Below are 18420 nucleotides of genomic sequence, written 5' to 3' on the forward strand. Positions count from 1 at the left end.
GGACATCATGCTTTCTAGAGTAGAGGGTCAGTGAAAATGAAGAAGACCCTCAGTGAGATGGATTGACTGAGTGGCTGCAATAATGAGATCAAACATATCAATGATCACGAGGATGGCACAGGAATGGGCAGTGTTTCCTTCTGTTGTACACAGGGTCACTAGGAGTCGGAAATGACTTGCCAACACCTAACAACAATAATAATAAAGTCTTCACCCTAACTTCCAGTTTACAGAAACTGGGACTAGAGAAACAAGTTATCTAATGTCACAAGACAATAATCTGATAAATCCAGAATATTTGATAATAACCCATTTGGATACTATGGGATGCAAAAGAGCTGAGTGACTGTTGCAGATTAAAAGAGCTTGAGAAATATAACAAAAAGTAATATGAGTCACAATTGAATCCCAGTTAAAACAAAAGATGTATAAAAGTTTCATGGGGATAAAATGAGGAAGTTTGAATATGGACTGGATATTAGATGATATTAGAAAATTATCATTAAATTGCTTAGATGTAGTAATGAAATGTGAGCTTCTCTGAGAATATCTTCATCCTTATAAGATACATGCTGAGGTATTGTTATGGACTGAATTGTCTCCCCCCAAAATAAGTTGTTTTTTTTTTTAAATAAGTGTTGAGATCCTAAAGGCTGCACTTGCAGATATGACCTTGTTTAGAAATAGGGGTTACCTTTTGTTGTGTTAATGAGGCAGCAACAGTGTAGGGAGGGTCCTAAACCTAATCATTTCTGAGATACAAAAAGTGAAAATAGACACAGACACACAAAGAGGGAAGAGGAAGGCAGATAACAGAGACAGATGTATCTACAGGACCAGGAACTTCAAGATTTACAGCAACTACTAGAAGCTGAAATAGATAAGGAAGGACCTCCCCCTAGAGGCATGACCTGAATTTCAACCTCCAGCCTCCTGAATGGTGAGAAAATAAATGTTCTTTATGGTTATGCACTTGTGATATTTCTGTTATAGCAGCACTAGGCAACAAAGACAAGTATGTAGGCAACCAGTATAACACCTACAACTCCTTTTGAAAATGTTTGGCAAAACAGAAATATGTATGCAAAAAAAACGGTAGAAGTCAAAGAGAACAAGACAAAGATTGAGTCAGTCCCTAACTCTACCCCAACAGATTGCTAAATGTTCCTTAGAGTTGATTTCCTCTACCTTTATCATAACTATAAACTAGTAACTTCATCCCTTTAACTTGAAGGACTTCAATAGTCTGTGGTTATTGTTTGTGCATGTGTGCTTCATAGGTCAAGAACACCTGAATTAAAAAAAAAAATTATTTTTTGAGATATCAAAAAAAAAAGAATTCAGGCATGCAAACCACACACAAACCTTAACACCTATCTGCTCCTTTCAACACTTTCCAGACAGAGGTTCTACTACTGTTAGGTGCCATCAAGTCAGTTCCAATTCATGGTGACTCTATGTACAAAGAATGAAACACTGCCCAGTCCTGCTCCATTCTCACAATAATTGCTATGCTAGAGCCCACTGTCGCAACCACTGTGTCAGTCCATCTTATTGAGGGTCTTCTTCTCTTTCCCTGACCTTCTACTTTACCAGCATGATGTCCTTCTCCAGTGACTGATTCTAGGGAGGTGTTACTCTCCAGAAACTTCTAATTCAAAAATGTAGATGAATAGAAGGGGAGGATATCAGACATAATTACAAAAAAAAAAAAAAATGTGAAGAAGGGAAAGCAGAAGCAGACCTGGTGGAATGAGGGCCTCACCTGGTTGCAGACAGGCTTGTACTTGAGCCCTGGCTTGTTCAGGATCATCTCCAGCTGCCTGCGGTTAAAGTTGGACACTCCAATGGATTTGACCAATCCTGCATCCTTGCACTTCTCCAGGGCCTGAGGGGGAATGGATTGTGAGGAAGAATTTGTGTGATCTGGCCATAGAACAAATGGAAGATAGAGCCCTGTTACCAGAAACAACTGTCTAGAAATGACCATGAAAGTGACTGGCTTTGATTATCTAAAAGAGCAAACATAATACAGAGAAAATTGGAAGAAGATGGTGATAACAAAAATAGAATTATTGTTTTATACTTAGGAAAATACGCAACAGTATGGCACACTGTCCTCAATTTTCTCTTCCCTTTCTCTGTGTCATATTCCAGTAAGGCTCTCCATGCTAATCTATCACAAGACCCCAAATCAGGGTCATGAATTTCTAAAGCCAACTGGACATATTCCCTTTCACCCAGCGGCAGCCTTAGACACAGTTGATTGATTTTTCCCATGAGGCATTTTTTTCAAATGGCTTTTAAACACTGATCTCTCTTGAGTCTCTTCTTACTTCCCAGGTTACCCCCTTGCTAGAGTCTCAATTTCCTGGCCTCTAACCTTGAAGATTCCAGGGCTCAGTCCTCAGACCTCATTGCTTTTTTACCTCATCTCACTCCCAAGTGATCTGTTTATATTCATGGTTTTAAATTCTCTCTACATAACTAAGTCTCACAAATTGATATCTCTATCCTAGACTTAGACTTACCCCAATACCTATATATTAATAGACTTCCAGATCTAACTACTAACTTATCATCTCTATAGATGTCTGATCAGGCATTGCAAACTGAACATGCCAAAAGCTGAAATTCTAGTCTCCCTCCCGACCTGTTTCTCCTGCAGTCTTCATCTCACTCAAAGCAAACACCACCAGCAATTTGTTCAGGACAAGGACCTCAAACTCAAACTAGTGTTCTCTTAGTTTCACACACCTCATCCAATCCATCAAAGCATCATGCCACCTCTTCTCTCAGAACAGATCCAGAAACCACCCATTTGTTATAACCTTCACACATTTATCCCATCATTTCTCATTTGGATTATTTCATGAACCTCCTCTCGAGCCTGTCTAAGTAACCCCTCTAGTTTATCATCCACACAGCATTTGGATGCATGTAGTCCAGTCCAGTAGAGCTTCCTGTGATGACAGAAATAGTGCATATCTACACTGTACCATAGGGTGACCACTAGCCACGGGTAGCTATCAAAACTTTGCTCTGTGAAAACAGCTTAAAGGAATGGGATTTCCTGCATGTATTGTATACAGAGGAGGACACTGAAAAACAGCTGTGCTGGGAGAGTCCCATTACGGGTAATAGACAAAGAGAGAATCTCTACCAGTTTTGCAACATTTTGTTTAATGTTTACTTCCTGGACCTTTCTAACTAACCCCTCTAGTTTATCATCCACACAGCATTTGGATACATGGTATCCAGTAGAGCTTCCTGTGATGACAGAAATAGTACATATCTACACTGTACAATAGGATGACCACTATAGCTATTGAGCTATTGAAACATGTGACTGAGGAGCTGAATTTTAAATTTTACAATTTTTAATTAATTTAAAGACTCACACTTGGCTAGTGTTCAACCTATCAGTGCAAATATAGAGTGGTCCTTCTATAAAGTAAACTCCTTTAATGGCTTTCAAGCTCATGCTGAATCAAAGCCAAAGTCATTCTTATAAGGCCTGCCATATTCTGACCTCCTTTGTCCTCTGAGCTCACCTCTTCCCACTCTTTTCTCTTCCAGCTTTAGGAGAGACCTTGGTGTTCCTTGGACACAAAAGCACTCTACCTCATGAATGGCTTTTCACTTGCTGCCCTCTCTGCCCAGATACTCTTCCCCTGGAAATCCTATGGTTCACACCTTACTACAGACCGCAGTTCAATAGTCCTTATATCAATAAAGCTTTCCCTTAGAAGTCTTTATTACCTAAATACTCACACCATCCACTCCCCCTAGAACACTCCTTTATTTTTTTCCATGGACTTAGTACCATCTGACAAATCATACAGTTACTTTTTCACTTTTTTATCTCTCTATGGTTATCTATTTTAGTCTCCTCTCACTTAGATATAAGATCTATGAGGGCAGGTACTTTTGCTTCACTAGGCCACACCACCTCTGATGACAATAGTTTCTTCATACATTTTTTTATTAATAGATGAATAGCATAATCCTAAATCCATATAAGGTAGGAAAAGATAGCAAGGTTGTCAAAATGCCCCCAGCTAGATTCCCGAAGGAAGTAGGGTGAGAAATGTAAAATATAAATTAATGTTAATTTATCAAACAACACACCAGATTGTAAGTTGAGCACCAGGCAGGGAGTCAGAGCCATGAGGAAATCTATGGGGAAGATCTTATTTCCTGCCATGACAGGTGAAGAGAGTCATTTGCCAGATCTGAGCATGGGGCACTAGAGGGAGAGTGAGGTATTGGAAGTTACCGAGTCAACATCACATGTTGTTCTGATTGATTAGGCCTATTAATAAAAGTCTGCGCCAGAGGTGATGCTGCTACCTAGTTTACAGTAATAGATACTCCAAGATCCACATTTGTTAAGCAAAACAAGATATTTTAGAAAAATTTATTTTCAGACCCTCAAAGCCTGTGAGAAACCCTGGTGGGATAGTGGTTAAGTGCTACGGCTGCTAACCAAAAGGTCGGGAGTTTGAATCCTACGGGTGCTCTTTGGAAACTCTATGGGGGAGTTCCACTCTGCCCTATAGGGTCACTATAAGTTGGAATCAACTCGACAGTGGGTTTTGGGTTATTCAAAGCCTGTGAGAAAGGCCATGAAAGTTACATATATCTTACTCTCCTTTCCTGGGGAGCTTTAGGGTGGAGATAGGACTATACTTGATGTTCCAAATATCTACACTCTTCTAAATTTTTCTCCCATCAGTCTTGAGAGCACATGAATAGAAAAAAAAAAAAATGGTTATACCAGTATAGCTTCAAATTTATCATTCAATTTCCTGTACCCTTCTAGACCAGATAGAAAAATTTTCCCCTTTCATTCTCCAAGAGTAGCTTTATTGACTTTCTGTGCCAATAGCCTTGGAATTGTGTCAACTTCCTTTCAGAAGGAAGGTCACACTCTGGTATAATCAGGAAAGTGCTATTTAAGGAATAAAGCACCAAGAGAACTTTGAGATCATTTGTCCAATTCCTGATGCTAAAGAGGAGAAAAGTGAGGTCAAGGATACATATGTACGTTCTTAAGTTAACACAGGTGCAGAATGTGTATGAAGCTCCCCCTCTCCTGGAATTCTTATTATCAAGAATTGAATTGTGTCCCCCCAAAATATCTGTCAACTTAGCTGGGCCATAATTCTGGGCATTGTGTGATTGTCCACCATTTTATATGAATTTCATATATGCTGTAAATCCCATCACTATGATGTAATAAAATGGATTAGCAGAAATTATACTGATGAGGTCTATAAGATTAGGTAGTGTCTTAAGCCAATCTCCTTTGAGATATAAAAAAGAGAAGTGAGCAGAGAGACATGGGGACCTCATACCACAAAGGAAGCAGTGCCAGGATCAGAGCGCATCCTTTGGACCTGAGGTGCCTCTGCTGAGATGCTCCCAGTCCAAGGGAAGACTGATGTATCACAAGGACCTTCCTCCAGAGGCGACAGACAGAGGAAGCCTTCCCCTGGAGCTGGTGCCCTGAATTCGGACTACCAGCCTATTGGACTGTGAGAGAACACACTTCTCTTTGTTAAAGCCATCCAGTTGTGATATTTCTATTATAGCAGCACTAGGTGACTAAGACACTCATATTTGCTTTGTCCTCCAAGCACTTACCTCCCATGTGGCACAGAGATCCACTGTGTCGAACATTGATTTTCCATGTTCATCTGTTGGTAGTATCTCCTCCCCTGGCTGGAATAAAAGTCATTAGTGTGATGTCACAAAATACTGTCTGCCCCCCTAGCCATGCTGTGTGGTACATCTAGGGCTGGGACACTAAGCCTGCATGAGGAAGATACAGGAAATCTCCAGATACTAATATTTCCAAAATGTTTTGTGCATAGAGTTGTAAAGAACGCCTTTTAAAAGACAAGCTTCCCATAATCTATTATCTACTGTACATCTATTATACCTCACTTTTTTATGTATTAATGTGGACTCATATTTGATTTATGTTACTTCTGTCTGCCCAGGATATTTTGTTTTTTACTCAAATGACTCTCTTTCACCTGAAAAGGCAATAAGTAACATGTTCTTCATTTTCATAACAATGAATTGCAATATAAACCCAGAGTGAACTCTAACTGTACAATCAGAGTTCCTTATCCTTCTAAACACACAATGGTCCAAGAGTAGGCACATGAACCAAACAGGGTGAATAAGGAATCATGAATTATTATTTTGGATCCTTCCCCAGTATAATAACCCACTTGCCCTCCTATGAAAAACTGAATTCAACCATCCATGCAAGATGATGTTCATACTGACAGTGAAAGTGGCATAGGTTTCACTATGCAGATTTCTTACCTTTAGAGCTACTGGGAAGTGAATAATGTAGAGATCAACATAGTCCAGCTGAAGTTTTTTCAGTGACTTTTCCAAGGCTGGCCGAACCAACTCTGGTCGAAGGAAAGTGGCCCAAAGCTGCAGTGATCAAGAAGGAAATTGTGTTAGATTAATACTCTAAGCAGTTCAATGAAGAGGTATAGAAACAGGAGACATATGGATTGTGTTCGGCAAATTCAAAGCTGAATTTTGTTTGCCAACATCATTGATGTTAAACTAAACTTGGGTCACTAATGTAGTCAGAACAAATATGAACCTGGACTGTAATCAGTAGGAGTAGATGTAATCTTTAGGTTTTATTCAGACTCTTAGTCATTTATTATGCTACTTTAAAATATGTGGGTTTCATTTTGAAACAAAATAGAAAAAAATGATCAATATAGCTAAATGAGATGGAAATTTTGCCCTATGAAAACAGCTTAAAGGAATGGGATTTCTTGCATGTGTTGAATACAGTGGAGGACACTGAAAAACAGCTGAGCTGGAAGGGTTCCACTACAGGTAATAGACAAAGAGGGGATCTCTACCCATTTTGCAACAGTTTGTTTAATGTTCACCTCCTGGAAAGTTATTGTCTTGCTTCTCCTAATGTTTACTTTTCTACTGGTTGAAAACTAGATGTCACAGGGGTAAAAACTGCCTTTCTTTTGGGGTTCCCTTTTACCTACTCTACTCACATAAACCCTGGTGGCGTAGTGGTTAAGTGCTACAGCTGCTAACCAAAGCTTTGGCAGTTCGAATCCACCAGGTGCTCCTTGGAAACTCTATAGGGCAGTTCTACTCCGTCCTATAGGGTCGCTATGAGTCGGAATCGACTCGAGGGCACTGGGTTGGGTGGACTCACATAAACACCATTATGAGTTTGAATGTATTGTCAGTACATCTACTGAACAGTAGAAGGAAGTGACTCAAGAGATAATTATCATTATCAAGTAACAATTATGCCCATCAACTGAATTATGTTTAATAGAGAATACAAAACAGTTTCACAAACTTCTTATGATTCTATCCTCAATTCAACCCTATGATGAAAGAATTAGTATCTCTTTCGTGTTTTTTTTTTTTTTCGTGTCGATAACTGAAGGAAAAAAAATATTTTTAATATGTTAATACGTGCTGGGCACAATTCAGGCAGTGCCCAGGTTACAAAAGTCTGACTTAGGTACAATTTGCACTTGCCCTTTAATGCTAGGTAAATTTGTCTTCACTTTGAAACAACTGAACCAACCCCTACTTGCAACAAGTTCTTCATCACAGTCACCTTCACTTGTTGCGTGTGCAGCTTTCAAATCATTGTAAAACCTTCGAGCCTTTTCTTGCACTAACGTAAGTCTACATAAGAACCGTAAGTACCTGTCCCAGCTGCCTACAAATTCTTAATGCCACCTTCAGGAATGCACCTCATTAGCAACCTAAGGATTGCCTATATCTTGTTTAATACTGCCATAGCTTTCTTATATTATTCTGGGTATGGACAAAGGTGAGGCCTGAGATTCAAAATGTTAAGAAATTTTACATGTCACACTGATAATAAGAAAAGCTGTAATTTGATCATAGATCTGTGTGACTCTATCATTCATGCAAAATCACAGTTGCTTTAGGCTGAGGCTCAGAAAATGAAATACTTCAAAGACATAAAAGTTAAACATAGCAATGATTAGAAAGCCATCACCTCTCTCTTCTTTTGATACTAGTTTTATCAAGTAAATATGTGTGAATGAAAGTGTAGAAATAAGCATAAGTCACCAAACCACTCAACCAATCATTTAACCAATTTCCAGACACAATCACTTCATAAATATGCACACACGCACACCATGTACACAGCACCTTTGAAGTGAAGAATATGTCTTCTCTCTTTACAATGCCACCAGCTATCTTGCTTCGGATGGCTCGTCCAACTTCCTCTTCATTTTGGTACACGTAAGCTGAGTCAATATGACGAAAGCCAGCATCAATAGCTAATTTGGTTGCCTCCTCAGCTTCACTCTTAGGCACCTAACGAAAAACAAAAAACCATATTCAGGGACCTACTCAACTGAGAGGTAGTTGGTGCCACAAGCACTGCCCTTCACCAGAATGAACCATTCCCTCATGTCTTGTGTTAGTTCTGCATGTAAGGTACCCATTGGTTTGCTTGGAACTTTTCGATTTTTAGAAATGAAGTTGGGCATCCCAGGAAACCCTTCAGAAGCTTTTCACTGGCATTGGAACTCTCAAGGCCACACCTAGTCAGGGTTTCACTAAAGAACTTACAGTAAATGGTTGTTTTCATGGGCATGATTTATTACAGTGAAGTAACACAAAGCAAAACCAGCAAAGGGACACGGTGTATGGTGGGAAGTACAGAGGATACCATGGAGGACTTCCAAGTGTTTCTAGTGGAGTCACACAGAATACACTCGATTCCTCCAGGGTGGAATTTTGACAACACATGAGGAATGTTGTCTGATGGGAAGCCCATTAGAGGCTCAATGCCCAAGCTTTTTACTGGGGGCTAGTCACATAGGTACTGTCTCTCTACACATACCAAAAAGCCAGACACCCAGAAGGAAAGCAGCTATTCATGCATAACTTCATTGTGCAAATAGTTTACACACAAACACCCTTATTAAGCAGAGAATGATGAGATCCCTCCTGAAATCCTATTTCTGGATGCCAGTCAGGGCCAACCTAGAAAGCAAAACATTCTATGGATAGTCCAAACCAAAACCAAAACCACTGCCGTCGAGTTGATTCTGATTCAGAGTGACCCTATGGATAGTACTCTACTGTTAATCCTTTTTGTAAGGTCCACTTACAAAAGGATTGTATACCCAAACCCAAAAAACCCATTACCTTCAAGGCGATTCCAACTCATATCTATTTGTATACAAGAGCTAAATAGTGGGTGTAAAATGTGTAGTCTAGAGGCGAGGCCAAGATGGCGGAATAGTCAGAGGCTTCCTGGTGTCCGTCTTACAACCATGAACAGAAAAAATAAGTGAATCAATTATATATGACAATCTAGGAGCCCTGTTCATCAAAAACAAAGCTGAAGAGTCAGACTGAGTGGTGGGGGGAAGGAGAGATAATTGAAAAGCAGTGAAGTGCCAGTCACAAGCTTGCTGGCACACGTAGACTGAGGCCAGCAATAGCATTTAGGGCACACCTCACCACAGTGGGTGAGGCTGGGCGGCTGCGAGTCTGCTCAAGCCTCTGGAGCTGGGTGGAAGCGGTGGTGGATGAACAAAAGTTAAATGCAAGCGTCTAACCTACTGTTTGAGGTCAAAATAATGCCTCCACCTACAGGAGTTTCACAGAGAAGTGATTTTTTTCCCCTCACCCATCCCCCACCCTGCTCTGCTCTGACACCAGTTCAGCAGTATTCAACAGCTGTCACCCTTCTTAAGCCAGAACTCAGGGCTACCCACTCCTGAACAAGTCTCCTGGCTTTAACAACAACAACAACAAAACATGCTCCACCTATTAGCAGCTGGTATTTGACAAAGGCCCAAAGTTCACTAAATGGGGAAAAGATAACAAATGGTGCTGGCATAACTGGAAATCCATATGTTAAAAAAAAAAGAGACTCCTATCTTGTACCATGCACAAAAACTAACTCAAAATGGATCAAAGATGTAAATATAAAATGTAAAATGATAAAGATTATGGAAGAAAAAATAAGGACAATGTTAGGAGCACTAAAACTTGGCATAAACAGAATATAAAACATAACTAACAATGCACGAACACCAGAAGAGAATTTAGATAACTGAGAGTTCCTAAAAATCACACACTTACGCTCATCAAAAGATTTCACCAGAAGAGTAAAAAGGCAATCTTCAGGCTGAGAAAAAAATTTTGGCTACGATGTGTCAGATCAGGGTCTAATCCTAAAGTCTACAAGATACTGCAAAACCTCAATAACAAAAAGACAAATAATCCAATTAAAAATGCGCAAAGGATATGAACAAGCACTTCACCTAAGGAGGCTTTTGGGTGGCTAAAAAATACATAAGGAAATCTTCATGATCATTAGCCATTAGAGAAATGCAAATCAAAGCTAAAATGAGATACCATCTCACCCCAACAAGGGTAGCATTAATCCAAAAAACACAAAATAATAAATGTTGGAGAGGTTGTGGAGAGACTGGAACACTTATGCACTCTGCTTGTGAGGGACTATAAAATGGTACAAACACTTTGGAAAACAATTTGGCACTTCCTTAAAATGCTAGAAATAGAAGTACCATATGATCGAGCAATCCCACTCCTAGGAATATATCCTGGAGAAATAAGAGCCATAACACAGATGTAGGTACATCCATGTTCATTGCAGCGTTGCTCACAATACCAAAAAGATGGAAACAACCTAGGAGCCCATCAACAGATAAATGGATAAACAAATTATGGTACATACACACAATAGAATACTATGCAATGATAAAGAACACTGATGAATCCACAAAACATCTCACAACATGTATCAATCTGGAGGGCATTATGCTGAGTGAAATTATTCAGTGACAAAATGACAAAAGCTATATGAGACCACGATTATAAAAACTTAAGAAAAAGTTTAAACTCAGAAAAAATTATTCTTTGATAGTTACGAGGGCGGGGAGGGAGGAGAGGAATTCACTAACTAGACGGTAGACAAGAAACATGTTCAGTGAAGGGAAGGACAAAACACAATACAAGGTAAGTCAGCACAATTGGACCAAAGTAAATGCTAAAAAGTTTCCTGAACACAACCGAACACTTTCAGGGCCTGAGTAGCTAGGCTGGAGCCTGGGGGCCATAGTTTTGGGGGACATCTAGGTCAATTGGCATAACAAAGTTTATTAAGAAAATGTTCTGCATCCCACTTTCGGGAGTGGCATCTGAGGTCTTAAATGCTTGCACACACCCATCTAAGATACATCCATTGGTCCCATCCCACTTGGAACAAAGGAGAATGAAGAAAACCAGTGACAGAAGAAAAATATTAGCCTAAGAGACTAAAGGACCACATAAACCAGAGACTCCATCATCCTGAGACAAGAAGAACTAGATGGTGCCTGTGGACCACCGGGGACTGCCCTGAGAGGAAACACAACAGAAAGCCCCTGATGGAGCAGGAGAAAAGTGTGGAGCTGAACTCAAATTCACTAAAAAGACCAGACTTAATGGTCTGACAGACACTGGAGGAATCCCCAAAACTATGGCACCCAGACTCTCTGTTAACCCAGAACTGAAACCATTTCTGAAGCCCAATCCTCAGATAAAGATTAGACAGGACTCTAAAACAAATAATACGTATGAGGAGTGTGCTTCTTAGTTCAATCAGATACAGGAGAACAAATGGGCAGCTCCTGTCCAGAGGCAGGTTGAGAAGGCAAGAAGAAATGGGAACTAGTTGAATGGACACAGGGAACCAGGGTTGGAAAGGGGGAATATGCTGTCCTATTGTGGGGATTGTAACTAATGTCATAAAACAATATGTGTATAAATCTTTGTAGGAGCAATTAATTTGAGCTGTAAACTTTTGCCTAAAACACAATAAAAAAAAAGTGTGTAGTCTAGAATATGGATCCATACATAAGAAAGAAACTGTAGTTTTAAGAGATTAGTAAAGTAGGTGTCTTCCCTGAAAGCCAAGGCCAATTAAATTAGGAAAGATGTGATAATAGTGAAATGTGAAATTATTGGTTTGTTTACTAAAAATTGGACACCGATTTTAGAGTGCCCTTGATAAAGGAAAAAAAGAAAAATGAAACAAAATGTTTTTGATGTCTTTTTAAGTATTTAAGAAGCATTGTTTCTCAACCTAATCGTTGGGAACTAGATATCCAGTCCTTACTGCCTTCTGAGGGACCCCAGCCATGCTCCTTCCTTGGGTGTACCAACAGGAGGAAGTTACCATGTCTGAAGCCTCAGGGCTGTCCTTGAACCTTATCTCCCTCACCTTCCTTGCACTACAAAGCAGACAATACCTGTCACTTGTCCTTCATAAAATTTCTTGAATATTTCCTTCTGTATTACATATGAGAAAAATGAGACCCAAAAGTTCAGTCACTAGTCCATTGTCACAAAGCTAAGTGGCCTGAAAGACAAATTTAGAATGCAAATTATCTGGCTTCTAGTCTAGTGACTTGTTCCCTTTGCTCCCTCTTCTACGAGGGGACACACTCTACTTATTTGCTTCAAATCTAATGTACCTTAACAAGGACCGGGAATTGAAGATTTGGTCTTTTAAGATTGTAGCATTTCCCATAAAAAGTTGTTATCTTTCCTTCTAGGATGAGTTTCTCAGCAGTGAGAGACATATAAGGGAAACGAGGTTCAGTCCAGTGCACCATTTGTTGCCTGGTGCTCAGCACCAAAATGCAAATTATCTCCCACAATTCCTATGCAGCTTCATTTCCAGGACCTTTACCTCAAAGATTGGTGTGTATCATGTCTCCTTGGTAGGAGGAAAGATTTCTTGGATTATAGAACTGTGCACAGAAACCCCTCCCATTGCATTCAGTCTCAGTGCAAGGTAGATAGCAGGCGGTGTTCTTGACTGCTAGGTTCACCTCTTCTGACAAGCTGTGACATCTAAGGAAACAGGAGGAAAAACTAATGTCCAGAATAAACTGTAGATTACCACACATCAGACCTAGAAGCACTGAGTGAAGCCTGTCTACCTTCTTACTTTATCCAAGGAATATCTATAGCCTGGTAAAACTGAGACCCCAGTGAGTCCCCCAGAGTCACCCAGGAACTGGGAATCTGACAACCCAGGTTGGCTCCCACTCATCCTGGGGCTGTTTTCTGTTGAATCTTCAATTCCAATGCCCCTATCCTTACCTCTTCTGGTGCATAGGTGCCCAATCCCAGGACAGGGATGAAGTGACCATCATTTAGTTTCACACATTGATGTTTGAGATCCATCTTCTGTCACTGTACTGACTAAGCAGAGCCTGTTTTCTTTCCTCTGCTTTTCCCCAGAGATACGAGCTACAGGAAGGCAACAGTCCAACTTCCAAGGTCCACTGTTATTTAAAGGCATGTGGGAGTGGCCAAAGTTAAAGCATTATTCCATTGAGTGAGGCAGAATCAACGCCATGGCAATGGGTTTGGTTTTTTTGGTTTTTATGGAGTAGAAACAGAATTGCCCCTGCATGACTAATTGCTTTTTTTCAAAGAGAATTCTTAATTGTTCTATGATGATAAATTCTTAATTATTCTATAATAATTAATATCTCTGAGGTCTTAAATGCTTGCACACACCCATCTAAGATACATCCATTGGTCCCATCCCACTTGGAACAAAGGAGAATGAAGAAAATCAATGAAAGTCACTGTACTGACTAAGCAGAGCCTGTTTTCTTTCCTCTGCTTTTCCCCAGAGATATGAGCTACAGGAAAGCAACAGTCCAACTTCCAAGGTCCACTGTTATTTAAAGGCATGTAGGAGGGGCCAAAGTTAAAGCATTATTCTCTTCAGATATAACACAGATTATACTAAATTATTGCAAGATATTCACTGAATAAGTATTGACAATTTGTTAGACTAGAAACCTCATATGCTAACTCTTTTGTGTTTTGCTGATGGTGTTGCCCCTTCTTAATGGCGCACCATTAGAAACATTTAAATACCTTAGACTACACACACACACCACATGCACACACACACACGCACACAATTTAAACGAAGGATTTGTGAGCTGTTTTCAAAACATTGACTCTTTAAAAGGAACCAAAAGCAGAAATTAAAGGAAAAATTATCATCTTATTTTTCCATCTACAAAGTTATATTTGTTTCTGCTTTCTTTATTCAGCAATAAAAATATCCAGAATTCGCAATGCTTCAACTGAAAAAGGCAGTCTGGAATGGTTCTTTCTGAATTATAAATAATTAATGTCATTTTGCCTCTTGGAGTATAAATGATTAACATCATTTTGCAATATGCAACCAGAGCCCTACCCAAAAACCGAAAAAACAAAGACTTGGTTCATATCTCTAACCCAGTTACACAGCTTCTAGAAAAGTACCATAAAGTAGCCAAAAATGAAGACAAATATTGTATAGAACTTATGATCTTCCTCTTCAGTATTCACTAAAGAAAAACACTGGGATCAACTGAAATTGCTATGAATATTGGGGAATGCTAGGATGCACTGATACAAGGGAATATCATGAAGCCATTAAAAATTAAAGATATATAGTATTTAAGAAGAAGGGAAAGACAACACATAAGACAGGGGAGTTCAGCAAAACTGGACTATGTGAAAAAGCAAAGAGGTTTCCTGAATACAACCAGACACTTCGAAGGCCAGAGTAGCAGGGCTGGGGGTCTGGGGACCATGGTTTCAGGGGACATTTAGGTCAGTTGGCATAACAAGATGTATTAAGAACGTTCTGCATCCCACCTTGATGACTGGCATATGAGGTCTTAAATGTTAGCAAGTGGCCATCTAAGATGCACCAATTGGTCTCAAACCACCTGGAGCAAAGGAGAATGAAGAACACCAAAGGAACAAGATTAATATGAGCCCAAGAGACAGAAAGGGCCACATAAACCAGAGACTCCAGCCTCAAACTGGAAGAACCAGATGGTACCCAGCTACCACCAATGACTGCCCTGACAGGAAACACAACAGAGAATCCCTGATGGAGCAGAACAGTGGGATGCAGACCTCAAATTCTCATAAGAAGCCAGGACTTAATGGTCTGACTGAGACTGGAGGGACCCCAGAGGTCATGGCCCCTAGACCCTCCGTTAGCCCAAGACTGGAAACATATCTGAAGCCAACTATTCACACACGGACTGGACTGAACTATAAAATGGAAAATGATACCAGTGAGGAGTGAGCTTCTTGGTTCAAGCAGACACAGGAGACTTTGTGGGCGGCTTCTGTGTGGAGGCCAGATGAGAAGGCAGAGCAGGACAGGAGCTGGTTGAATGACACGGGGAATACTGGGTGGAGAGGAAGAATGTGCTGTCACATTAGGGGAAGAGCAGCTAGGGGTACATAGCAAGGTGTGTATAAATTTTCAGAGGAGAGACTGAGGATTTGTAAACTTTCACTTAAAGCATTATAAAATAAAAAAAAGAAAAAGAAATCAAAGGATGTATTACATTGGGCAAATTGGCTGCAAAAGACTTCTTTAAAATGTTGAAAATCAAAGATGTCACCTTGAAAACTGAGGTTCACCAGACCCAAGCCATGGTATTTTCAATCTCCTCATATGCATGGGAAAGCTGGACAACAAACAAGGAAGACTGAAGAATTGATGCCCTTGAATTGTGGTATTGGCAAAGAATATTGAATATACTATGGACATCCAAAAGAACAAACAAATTTGTCTTGAAAGAAGTAAAACAGGATGATCCTTAGAAGCAAGAATGGTGAGGCTTTGTCTCACATCCTTCGGACATGTTATCAGAAGGTATCAGTCCATGGAGAAGGACATGAGGCTTTGTAAAGCAGACAGTCAGCAAAAAAAAGGAAGACCTTCAACAAAGCGGATTGGCACAGTGGCGACAACAACGGGCTAGAGCATAGCAACAACTGTGGGGGTGGCGCAGGGCCAGGCAGTGTTTCGTTCTGTTGTGCACAGTATCACCAGAAGTCAGAACCAACTCGACAGCACCTAACAACAACAATAGAGGAATTTGGTACTCTTGCAGGGTACAATGTCAACAAATAAAATTGCTTGGGTTTTTATACACTTGCAATGAGAAATCTGAAAAAGAAATTAAGGAAATGAGTCCACTCACAGTAGCATTCAAGAGAATAAAATACTTAGGAATAAATGTAGCCAGAGATATGATGGACGTATACAATGAAAATTATAAAACACTGCTAGAAAAGATTAAAGAAGATGTAAATAAATGGAAAGATGCTCCATGTTTAAGGACTGGATGATTTACTATTGTTAAGATGTCAATACTATTCAATGTAATCTATAGATTCAACGCAATCCGAATCAAAATTTCATCAGCCTTTTTTACAGAAATGGAAAAACCAATCTTCAACTTTATGTGGAATTTTAAGACTCCATATAGTTAAAGCAATGTTGAAAAAGAAATACAAGATAGGAGGACTCACTCTTCCCGATCTGAAAACATATTATACAGCTACAGTAATCAAACAGCCTGGTACTGGTTAAAAATAGGCATATAGACCAATGGAATGGAATTCAGAGCCCAAATATAAACCTACAAAACCATGGTCAAATAATTTTGATAAGGCTGCTGAGTCCATTCGATGGGAAAGTAGAGTCTCTTCAAAAATGGTGTTGTGAAAATTGGATTTTCAGGTACAGTGAAATAAAACAGGATCCATGCCTCACACCATGTACAAAAGTAAATTCAAAATCAATTAAGGACATAAATGTGTGAACTTAAACCCTAAAATTATCAGAAAAAATGCAGAGGCAAGATGATTAGGCCTAGCTTTTAGCAATGAGTTATCTAACACAGTTTAAAAAAAAAAAAAACACAAAGAACAAAATAGAAAAAGGAAAAGAAAAAAAAAGTGGAACCTTATAAAAATTAAAACTCTTTGTTCATGAAAAGACTTTACAAAAGAAGTGAAAAGACAAGCTATCAAAGGAGAGTATATCTTGGAAACCATACAGCCAATAAGAAGCTAATAACCAAAATATATATAAAACTTCAACAGCTTAAAAACAAAAAACAACAATTATAAAATAGGCAAAGGGCTGGAATAGACAATTCAACAAAGAGGACATTCAAATGGCCACCAAACACACAAAAAGATGCTCAATTTTCATTAGACATCAGTTAGATGCAAATCAAAACCACAGTAAGATGCCATTGAACTCCTACTGGATTGCAAAAAATTAACAAGAGAGAAAAAAAAAATGTTAGCAAGGATGTGAGGAAATTGGAATCCTTAACCAATGCTGGTGGGAATGCAAAATGGTACAGCCATTTTGGGAAACAGGGTGGCAGATCATCAAAAAACGAATAAAAGACCTCACATATAAAAAGACAAGAACAGGCAACTGTATAGAGACCAAAGTTTATTTGATGTTCTTAGGGGTGGGTGGGAGGGGAAAAGGCAGGTATTGCATATGTAGCACTGAGTTTTGGTTTACTGTAATGGTAAAATCACATTGCTTAAAGGTATGTTTACACAGCTGATTAATTGCTATTGATAAGTTGTATACCTGCAAAAAAGTTATGTGACAGATATATTTACAAGGACAAAAAAAAAACAGTAACTATTGAGGCTATTGTGTAAGACCATACACCTTATGAAATTTGGTTCCTCAGTTTGGAGGTTTCAGGTCATGGTATCAAGGGCCATCAGAGTTAATTGGCCTAATAACATGTTTAAGGATTCTGTTCTACCTCCTAGTTCATCTCATAGTGCTTGAGGTCTTAAAAGCTTGCAGGTGGCCATCCAAGGCCCAACAATTGGTCTCTATTTGTCTAAGCAACAGAGGAAGGGTTCAGAAATAGGAGGAAGAAATAAAATCTGTTAACTGCCTCCATGAACAACTGCCTCCTTTGCCATGAGACCAGAAGAACTGGATGGTGCTTGGCTATCATCACTGAATATTTTGATCAAAAGTTCCATGGAAGAATCTTGATCAAAAATGAGGGGCAGGGGATGCAGAACAGATTTTCAAATTCTCATGGAAATCCAGTCTTTATGGAGCCATGGAGGCTGGATGAAACCCTGAAACTATTGCCCTGAGAATATTAAACCTTAAACAAAAATATCCCATGAAGTCTTTTTAAAACTAAATAACTGTTTCACTTAACTAGTGAAGAATATCTGCCTTGAAGATTATGCTCTTCCAAGATCTATCCCTATGGGATCAAACTGACAACAGATAATTGAAAGATCAGACAAGAATCGTAAAGGAGAGATGAGTTTATTTTAATGGGGCAGGAAAAACTCAGGAAAGGAGGGAGAGAATGGTTGCACAACTCCAAGAATGTAATCAATGTCACTGAATTTTATGTAGAAATTGTTGGGTAGGTATATATTTTGCTGTATACACAAAATAATAATAAAATAAATTATACAAAAATTAAAAATACATAA

At 39.3% G+C, this 18420-nt stretch overlaps 1 protein-coding gene across 2 annotated transcripts in view; it reads right to left on the bottom strand.

Moving 5' to 3' along the window:
- LOC100659993 (prostaglandin-E(2) 9-reductase-like) overlaps positions 1–13281 on the bottom strand; it is a 51297-nt gene extending 38016 nt beyond the window's left edge. Inside the window, exons 1-5 of one of the 2 annotated variants that reach the window (XM_003410602.1) lie at positions 13198–13281; positions 8212–8379; positions 6343–6459; positions 5650–5727; positions 1766–1888 (exon numbers count right to left, since the gene is read on the bottom strand). In XM_003410602.1, coding sequence (XP_003410650.1) covers positions 1766–1888; positions 5650–5727; positions 6343–6459; positions 8212–8379; positions 13198–13281 — 570 coding nt within the window. The remainder of the gene's footprint in view (positions 1–1765; positions 1889–5649; positions 5728–6342; positions 6460–8211; positions 8380–13197) is intronic. The other variant, XM_010590769.1, reaches the window with a different exon arrangement.
- Positions 13282–18420: the final 5139 nt, after the last annotated feature.

Source organism: Loxodonta africana, chromosome 4, assembly GCF_030014295.1.
Source record: "Loxodonta africana isolate mLoxAfr1 chromosome 4, mLoxAfr1.hap2, whole genome shotgun sequence".
Taxonomy (NCBI): Eukaryota; Metazoa; Chordata; class Mammalia; order Proboscidea; family Elephantidae; genus Loxodonta; species Loxodonta africana.